The following is a 10,554-nucleotide window of genomic DNA, read 5'->3' as shown; positions in this document are numbered from 1 at the left end:
AATTAATAAAATATGATGACATTTTAATCATATTAAAAAAAATCTTCACCAAAATCAAGTTCATAGTACTCTTTTATTTAATTTTGTAAAACACAGGGTCCAAATTATCATTAAACAAAACACATAATTCGATCAATAACTTTTGCAAAACAAAGTACACCTCCCTGATCCCCCAAGTAACCAACTCAATTATATTTATTTCTAAAATTACGTAGGAAAAATATATTTGGGGCAATTACATTTGGTTTCTCCCAAAGACAACATGATCAACCCCCTCTATTTGCAAGTTCACCTAAAACACGTGAAACAAGGGTCGTTGACTAGAGATTCTTTCATTTTAGTTGGAGATTCTTTCACTAGAGATTGAACCCATGATAGTTCAGGTTCTTCTCCATTATTCCCAAGCTAAAATGAGGACTTGTGATGGTTCATCAATGCTAACTACACTGTCGTTCTCGCCCAAAGCTTTCGTCGACAACAACCTCCATTCATAAAGCTTCATTTGTCGTCCCAAGCTCCATTCCCCAAGTATTCATGGCGTCAACTTCGTGGCTAGATCGACATCCACAATCTTCCTTGTTGCCCACACCGGCCTCCAGCCCCTGCCTTAAAGAAACCCAAATCGATTTGTTTTTCTTTTTGAAATGAACCCAGATGCGGCTTACACGAATGATGACGAAGCTCATGGCTTGGAGTGGCGACAACCATGGCCTCTGGTGGTGGTGAAGACAAAAGACCTGCCACTGAAGCCAAAATGGAGTGATTGAAGAAATAAAAAAGAAAGAGACGAATGGGGGTATTGGGGTAGGGAGGAGAGAGAAAGAATGAAAGGAAAAAAATTAGTAAATCAGTTTTTAATTTTTTATTTGAATTTCAACAATTTTTTAATATTTAATTTAATTTTATAAATAAAAAATAAGAATAATTAATTTGGATCAATGAGAAGTTGACATGTAGACATTGATTTGAGAGTTAACGATGAGGTTTCTACAGCTATCAAGGAATTGTAACGGAAGATAATTATGTTGTAAAAAAAACTTGGGTATTTAAATGATATTTTCTGAAAACTTAAGTATTTTGATTGCCAATTATTTTTTAAAATAATAGTAAAATAATTATTATAAGAGTAATGATATAATCAATTTTTTTTGTAATGTTTTGATGCATAATTAGCTAGCAAATATTTTAATCTTACTATTATTAGGACAAAATGCTCCCCCATGCGAACTATAACACTCATATATTTTTCTCTCCCAATTTATTTTTTATTATCAAAACTACATCTGAACTTTAATATTTGTAGACTTTTGCTTCTTCTCTCCAAAATAGTAATGGTTTTGTTACGTTCTAGTTAAAATAATATTTTATTAATTAATTAATTTTAAATTAAAAAATCAATAAAAATAATTTTAAAAATAAAAATTAATAAAAACTCAATTTAAATTTATTAAATTATATAAAATCCAATAAATAAAAAATCAAGAAACATAAATAATTTTTAATACAAATATAATTTAAAAAAATCTAAAATCAATATTTTGTTTGAAATATAGATTTGGTTAAAATTTTAATTTAATTTAGTTTGAACATTTTAATTTAGTTTAAAAATATTGATTTTAATTTTTTTTACAATTATATTTAGATTAAACAAAATTATGTTTATTAATTTTTTATTTTATAAGATTTTATATAATTTCATAAATTTAAAAATGAGTTTTTATTAATTTTTATTATTTTTCTAATTTAAAATTAATTAATTGATAAAAATATTTATTTTTAAATATTTTTTAATTATCACGTCAACAAATTATTCATTGAAGTCTACAAATCTTATAGTCGGTGGATTTTTGCCTAACAAAAAAATTCTGTGTGCAAAAGTCCACAAGGTTGTAGTTACACGGAAAATAAATTTTCGTCCATATTATTATTATTATTATTTTGATAAATTATTTATATATTTATTTTGTAAAAGAAAAATGGGAGTAAACAATGCCCCAAAGACTAGACGGTAACGAAACGAACACTTGAGTCTTACCACTCAGACAGCAAGAGAAGCAAAAATTTACTAGCAAAGCGAGACTACTATCTTCTATCTAATCACCGGTGACAATTACGGTGCCTCCCGTTTCCGTTGCCGAAATCCCAGAAATCTTTCAGCTCTTCATCCCGAAACGTATCGGTAAAAGAGATCAGAAGGAGAGAAAAATGGCGTTTAGAGGAAGAGAAATGATTAAAAACATTATGAAAAAGGTGGGAGAGAAGAACTTGGCTCCGGGAGTGAAGGACTCTCTGAAAAGATGTGTGCCCGACTCTAAAATCGTAATGGGTCGGGCCAAACGAGGCATCTTCGCCGGTCGCCACATTCGCTTCGGCAATAGCGTCAGTGAAGACGGAGGAAACAAGTTTGTTCTCTTGATCTCATTTCTATTTCTGGGGTTTTCTCCAATTGTTAATGTTTTTTTTTCTTTTACTTTTGAGTGAGTGCATAGTTAATAGTGTTAGCTGTTCTTTTATGAAAGGTTTTGATTTCGAATTAGGAGGGTTTATGTTTGAGCTTTGATTTTACTTTTACTTTGTTGAGTGATTCGTTGTGTTTTGTTAATAGTAATTTGATGGTGCAGTTCAAGAACCATGTTGTGAATTGGATTTTCTCATTTTAATTTTCATTGGCTTTGAATTTGTAACTGCTGATTGAAGTTTGTGTTGGAGCAAACTAAAGGAATGTGTTTTAGAATTTTAAAGTTTTTGGAATGATTTTGTGTACATAGTTTTCAGTGTTGTTGACTAGGGATATTAAAGATTAGAGAAAAGTAATGAAACACCAATGTATTTAGCAACTTGCTGTCATTTAAGCCTCCATTGTCGAATGATCATGTTTGGTTTACTCAATGATAGACCGAGATCTGTGAACTAGTTACATTTTCTGGTACAGGATTGTGAGAATGATTTTCAACTCAAGACAGAAAAGCAAGTTGTAGCATCAACTTACCTTGCAGTCTGGCTTCTATAATCTGGGGGAGTTGAATAGTGATTGTTTTATCTTGAGTATCTGAGATATGAAGAAGTAGTCACATTCTAAGTTATGTGAGTGGCACCGTGTGACAGTGTCCACTGAACATCCAATTTTGCCTCACCAAAGTGTGTTATGAATTTCTTTAAGTTCTTTACATGGTTTTTTTTTTCTAGTAAATATTGTGAAACATGGAACCCTGAATCACATTAAACTCAATTATAGATCCGTGGATGAGTTTTGAAAGTGTTCTATGAGTCTCCATCGAATGTCTTGGAATTTACTTTGTATATTTGATTTTGAATGTTTGTATGTGCTAATGTTTTTGTCTTGCAAAGCCAAGTGGTACTTGGCAAACCTTTTCATATAAATTGTCTGCAGTCCAACTGAAATTTGCTCTTGATATCAGAATGTTTAACTAGTCTTAACTAGCGTTGCTACAAAACAGCAAAAATAGTCTTCTGAAGTCTCGAGTTCATTGAAAACAAAACTTGCTTTACTTTATTTCTTCTTATCAAGTTACTTCTGATGTGAATCATTTGTTACATGAACACAGGTAGTCTTCTTTGTAAATTTTATCCCACCACTTGCTGTCAGTTTTCTTGTATATATCTCTATGCTTATGTTTTGCTCAATGTTCCAAGGATTTCTTTAATCAATTTACATAACATAGATGACTGTTAGATCCAAAACAGGATAATTTGCTTGATTCAGCTTAGCGCACTATCAAGTTCTGTTTTGCCTAAATATTGAATAGATGTATACTGACTTGCCTTCTTTTTTGTGACTACAGGACAAGGAGGACATGGAAGCCAAATATCCAGGATAAGAGACTTTTTAGTTACATCCTAGACCGTCATATTCGAGTCAAAGTGACAACCCACGCCCTTCGTTGCATAGACAAGGCTGGTGGGATCGATGAGTACCTGCTGAAAACACCTTACCGCAAGATGGACACAGAAACAGGTCTCTTCTGGAAAACCAAAATTGAGAAGCTCTATGGAGAACTTGGGAACACTGAGGTTCTCTTCTTTTCACCCGAGGATGAAGCCAAGTTCGAACAGCAATTCAATGAAATGAAGATAGCTGAGAGGGCAGCTCGTAGTGAAGCTAGGAGAAGGGCGTCTGGCTGGCCAGATAAACTGAAGCTGATTGAAGGAAGAGCAGAAGGGGGCTCACATGATGTTGGAGATCATGCAGAACATGAGAATGAAAAAGTTGCTAATTTCTAAGTCTTGATGTTGCTTAGAATTCATATCAGGTGATATTTGTTTTTGTTTTCTCTAAAATTTAATCATAATTTTGTTGTGCAGTTGAGATAAGAAGTCAATATATTTAGAAATAACAAGGATATTGACGAACTATTTTTGTTATCAATAGAATGTATTGAAAATGTCTACAATTTTGTTCAAGAAAGCTGAAACAAGTTGGGTGTAGCACAATATATAACTTTTTTTGTTTATGATTGAAGTTCTTAATTAATAGTACATTATACAATATTGATTGTGCGGCAAAATGTAATACAATGGGATTAGCTTTTTTGTTTGTCTTTCTTTTTAGACAAAAAGTAGCTTTATTTGGACGCCAAGCTTGTGATGCTCTCCTATCTTCTGTGTCTGCTTCATGTAGTTACGTACAGGAAAAGAAACTGGTTTAGTAAGTCTAAACTCTACTTTATATATTAGTCACTCAAAAGCAAAACAAAACAAGGTTCTATGGAGTATTGTTAAGGGCATCGGTGGTGCCCAATACTATCTGACATGACATAAATTTATTGGTGCTGTACAAAATGGTGAATGAATTGTGTATTTTATTCATGTAAATAACATGTATTTATACAACATTAAAGAAACTAAACGAGGAACGTTGGAGAGAAATTGGGAAACTAAAATAATTACAATTGACTCAATTTTCTAGCTAATTTACAGCTAATGTATTCTAACACTCCCCCTCAAGCTGGAGCATAAATATTAATCATGCCCGATTTATTACAAAGATAATCAACCCGCACCCCATTCAAAGCTTTTGTGAAAATGTCCCTTAATTGTTCTCCAATCTTCACATATCCTGTGGAGATCACACCTTGTTGAATTTTCTCACGAACAAAATGACAATCATTCTCAATAAGCTTAGTTCGCTCATGAAACACGGGATTTGAGGCAATATGAAAAGCAACTTGATTATATCACCACAATTTTGCTGGTACCAAAGTCTTAAATCCTACTTTAGTCAAAAGCTGATATATCCACATTATCTCACACACAGATTGTGCCATAACCCTATATTTTGATTCTGCACTAGATCTAGACACAACATTTTGCTTCTTACTCTTCCAAGAGACCAAATTGCCCCCAACAAAGACACAATAACTCGAAGTGGATCTTCTATCTACCTTGGAACCTGCCCAATCTGCATCTGAGAAACACTTATTCTAAGTGTGCCCATAATCCGTGTAAACAATACCTCGTCCTGGTGCTCATTTCAAGTAACACAAAATTTTCTCTAACGCTACGTAATGATGAATTGTTGGAGATGACATAAACTGACTAACAACACTAACAGATAATGTAATGTCTAGACGAGTCATAGTAAGAAAATTCAACTTTCCAACCAACCTGCGATATTTCTCAGGGTCTTCAAATTGTTCCCCATCACTCGTAAGGTGCACAACATGATTCATTGGAGTACTACAAAGGTTTTGCTACCAATTTTTCCGTCTCAGTTAACAAATCAAGTATATACTTCCTTTGATATAGAAAAATACATTGTTTACTCCAAGTGACTTCAACTCCCAAGAAATACTTGAGCACCCCCAAATCCTTCATGTGAAACTAGGTATGAATGAAAGATTTAAGGGATGAGATTCCTTTTGTATCATTTCCAGTAATAACAATGTCATCCACATACACAACTAACAAAATGATATCGACAGTTGATCTTTTATAGAACAGAGAATGGTCTGACTTACTTTTCAACATATCGAATTCCTCAACAGCCTGACTAAATTTACCAAACCAAGCACGATGACTTTGTTTCAAACCATATAAAGATTTTCGAAGACGACAAACTCGCCCTGACTCCCCCTGAGCAACAAACCCAGGAGGTTGCTCCATATAAACCTCTTCCTGAAGATCTCCATGAAGAAAAGCATTTTTGATATCGAGCTGATGCAAAGGCCAATGATGTGTAGCGGCCGTGTAAATAAACAGCCCAACAGTTGTAAGTTTAGCAACAGGAGAAAAAGTATCGCAATAGTCCACTCCATAGGTTTGAGCATAACCCTTAGCAACAAGACGAGCCTTTAATCGAGCAATTGTTCCATCTGGATTGACTTTCACTGTGAATACCCATTTACACCCTTTGGCCCGTTTTCCTAAAGGTAAATCAACCAAGTCCCAAGTACCATTCGCATCAAAGGCATTCATCTCTTCTATCATTGCATCATGCCAACCAAGATGAGATATGGCTTCACGAACAGTTTTAGGATCAAGATAGAATCAAGAGAAGCAATAAAGGAGCAAGAAGAAGAGGACAAATGAGTATAAGAAACAAAAGAAGAAATAGGATAAGTGCATTGGCGTTTACCTTTACATAGTGCAATGGGAAGATCATCGCTTGGGTCCGGATCTGAGGACGAAGAAGAAGGTGCAGGACATGAAATGGGAGGTGGACGCCTGGAGTAGACTTTAATAGGCGGCGGAGGCATGTTAGGAGCTGTGACCGAGGCAGGTAGAGGAACATGAGACTCTTTAGAACATGTGTCAGGCGCAAAAGATGTGATAGAATATACCAACAAATCATCATCCTCCCCTTGACGGGTAGGAGTAGATGAGGACGAAAAATAGGGTGTGTTTTCCACGAAAGTAACATCAATAGAAACAAGATATTTGTTAATATCAGGGCAATAACACCTATACCCTTTCTAAAGACGAGAATAACCAAGAAAGACACACTTTAATGACTTAGGATCTAATTTGGTGACATGTGGACACACATCTCGAGCAAAGCAAACACTGCCAAATATCTGAGGAGCAACTGGAAACAATGACTTGTCAGGAAAAATAATTTTATATGGGATCTCGCCATTAAGAACAAAGGATGGCATGCGATTGATAAGAAAACATGCTGTGGAAACGACATCGGCCCAAAAATGTTTAGGAACATGCATTTGGAACAAGAGAGCCCGTGTAGTTTCAAGGTGTCTGTTTTTACGTTCGGCTACACTATGAATCAACAATCGCAGTGACAGAATGAGATGATGACTTAAGTGATTCCTGGTACCTTGAGAACTTGGCAAATTCATCAGTAGAAATAAGGACCGATTTGTCAGATGCATCACTAGTGCTTACAATATTAGCAGAGTATTTTTGTTGATTGATGAACTATAACTTCCTACACTCAAACTTGGTTTGGCCTGGTTTCTTACAATAGTTGCACATGATGCTTTCAGAATCCGATGTTTGATTGTCAGGTCCTTGTAAATTGCCTCCTCTGTATCCACTTGGAGTAGAGGTTTTCCACAGTGCATAATTATTACAACTCACTAAAGCACTATTAAGAGGAACAAAAGAAGTAGTTTCTGTGCGAAGAACATGGGTAAAGACATTTTGTAAAGAGGACATCAGAACCAGAAAGAACCTGTGACTTTGCATAATTAAATTCAGATGAGAGTCCTGCTAGAAAGCTTATGATAGCCATCTGCTCTCGTTGGCACTATTGAACTTTCACATTAGGAATAAATGGTAGAAACACATTAAGCTCTTCGTACGTTTTCTTAAATGCCATAAAATAATTTATAAGAGACTGATCTTGTTTCTCCTTACGGTAAAAGGCTTTGCAAACATCATACATACGAGATAGATTGTCTTTTCCAGAATACAAAATCTCCAAGTAATCAATTAGTTCTTTAATCTATTCATAGTGATTAATCAAGCTAATTACCTCATTGTCAATAGAATTCTGAATTTGGAGAAACAAGCGAGCATCCTCCCGTAGCCACATCTTTCTCGAATCATCTTCTTCTTTTGGAGGATCATCACTCAAATGATCATCTTTGTCAATACTTCTTACATAAAGCCGAACCGTCTTACTCCATTCCAAATAATTTGAACCAGTCAATTTATGGTCCGTGATTTTAGACATCACGAGAACCACATCAGACACAACTGTTGATTTTGAGTCTGATTTTGTCTCTGCCATAATCTTGAAAGAAAAAATTGAAAAGGAAAAGGTAGAAAGTGAACATCAAAGAAAGAACACCCAAACACGAAGAAGTCAAAAGTATCAAACCACAAACTGAGAAGAACCACCAGAGACAGTAGGGCCGAAAAAGGAGCGAAAGCTGACCGTTGCTGGAAACACGGTCAGACTCCGGGGTTTTGATGATCGGCGGTTGGGCAATCCGTCTATGTGGGCGGTGAGAACTAAGACGCACTCCAAATAGGGTTTCTGAAAAAGGAACCCTAAAACAAAGAAGAACCAAACCCAAAAACACAAACCCTAATTTATAATCTCAATATTCGAACCCTAATCAAATTTGCTCTGATACCATGTACAAAATGGTGAATGAATTGTGTATTTTACCCATGTAAATAACATGTATTTATACAACATTAGAGAAACTAAACTAGGAAAGTAGGAGAGACATTAGGAAACTAAAATAATTACATTTGACCATAATTTCTAGCTAATTTACAGCTAATGTATTCTAACAGGTGGAATTTAGTATCCGACTCTACATATTTTAATTTAAAATAGAAGGGAAAATACCATTTTGGTCCCTATGTTTTACCCGAGTACTCTATTGGCCCATATGTTTTGTTAAATGACAAAACATACCCTTTGTTTTGTAAAATGGAACAATATGATACCCTGAGCCCGATTTTGGTCAACTTTTTTTTTTCAATATAATTAAAATGCCCTCGTTTTTTTATTTATCTATTTTTTTTTAAATTCCTTTAATTATTTTCTTTTCTAATGTACAAAAAAAATTTATAAAACATTATAAAAATGAATTTTCTTTTATAATCAGATTTTAAATAAATAAAAAAACCTGAAACCCCTTTCTCTTTCCCTACCTGACTCTGTGTGTGTGTGTGTGTGTCTCTCTCTCTCTTCTCGCATGCCTCTGCCCAGCCCTAATCGAGGCACCTTCGGCAACCGTCTGATCACACGCGTGCCAACATGAGAAGCCCCGACCCTTGAAACCCATACCCTCGTGATTTAGCCTCATGACGCGTCGCCCTCCGCCTCAACGGGCTTGCTGACGCTGTGTGGTGCCATGGCTTCTATGCCACTTTCCAATGATCTTTGGTAGCATCTCGCCCAGGGGTGGTACAGGTGAACTCATAATGTTGAGATGAAGAAAACCCAGCCATGAATTGGTTCCAATCATTGCTGGAATAGAGGGATGGGTCTCGTTGTAATCTCAAATTTGTTGAGATTTCTAGGCCTCAATCAGCACTCCACGGGGTGAGCCACACCACCACCATAAATGATTCCAACGAGTTCTGATCTACGTTTACCAAAGGTTTTTCGAGCCCTCAACCGTGTGTAGGTGGGGATGTCGCTGCAGCCTCCAGGTTTCGAGTGGGGAGAGCGTGGACTTTGAATTGACACGAGGACAGCGGTTGGGTCTCCTCGGGGATTGGAGGGTTGCTGTTCTGGCAGTCTTCGCCATGGATTTAGGGATAGATCAACAAAGAAGTTGTTTAGGGTAAGAGCAGACATGGCAATTGACTTTTTACTTTTCAATTATATATTTCCTTTTTATTTAAAATGTTTTATAAATTTTTTTTATATTAGAAAAAAGAAAATTCATTAAAGGAATTAAAAAAAACAGAAAAATAAAAAAACGAGGGCATTTTAGTCATATTGAAAAATTGTTTGATGAAAATTAGGCTTAGGGTATCATATTGTTCCATTTTACAAAACAGAGAGTCTGCTTTGTTATTTAACAAAACATAGAGGCCAATCGAGTATTCGGGCAAAACACAGGGGCCAAAATGATATTTCGTACTCGATACTTAATTGTACCAGCCAATATAAGGTGGTGTTGGACATTATAGGTCCCATGTTTGTAACAACTATTTTTTGTAATGGTTTTATCCTAAAATTTCCAACGAGATTATAATGAAGCGATTTCGAATTATCAAAACTCTTCATGATAAGGGTAGGTAACAATTTGTTACCCTGTATTTTTGTAAAGTATCATTTTGGTACTCTGTGTTTACAATAATGTTAATTTGGCATCCTGTATTTTGAAATCGTACATACCCTGTATTTTGAAATCGTACATATTTGATATCCTAAACTCAAATTTAATTGATAAATTTTTTCTAATTTAATCAAACTGCTCTCAATTATATGAGTTCGAAATTCAAATTGAATAATTTAATTACATATAACTGATGGCAATTTTGTCATAAGTATGAAATTTTATTTATCAAATCTGAGTCTAGGGTACCAAATGTGAATAATTTTAAATACAAGGTACCATATGAGCATTATTGAAAAAAGAGGGTATCAAAATGATACTTTACAAA

General features: G+C 34.9%; 1 protein-coding gene across 1 annotated transcript; it reads left to right on the top strand.

Moving 5' to 3' along the window:
- The first annotated feature begins 1,971 nt into the window (after window positions 1–1,971).
- On the top strand, window positions 1,972–4,497 carry LOC133803664 (uncharacterized). Its single transcript, XM_062241773.1, has 2 exons — window positions 1,972–2,402; window positions 3,804–4,497. Exons 1-2 carry the CDS (start codon window positions 2,206–2,208, stop codon window positions 4,240–4,242), a joined length of 636 nt encoding a protein of 211 aa, XP_062097757.1. The 5' UTR covers window positions 1,972–2,205; the 3' UTR covers window positions 4,243–4,497.
- Window positions 4,498–10,554: the final 6,057 nt, after the last annotated feature.

Source organism: Humulus lupulus, chromosome X (assembly GCF_963169125.1).
Source record: "Humulus lupulus chromosome X, drHumLupu1.1, whole genome shotgun sequence".
NCBI lineage: Eukaryota > Viridiplantae > Streptophyta > Magnoliopsida > Rosales > Cannabaceae > Humulus > Humulus lupulus.
Note: the sequence above shows the minus strand (reverse complement) of the source record. Positions and strands in the feature narration are given on the sequence as shown.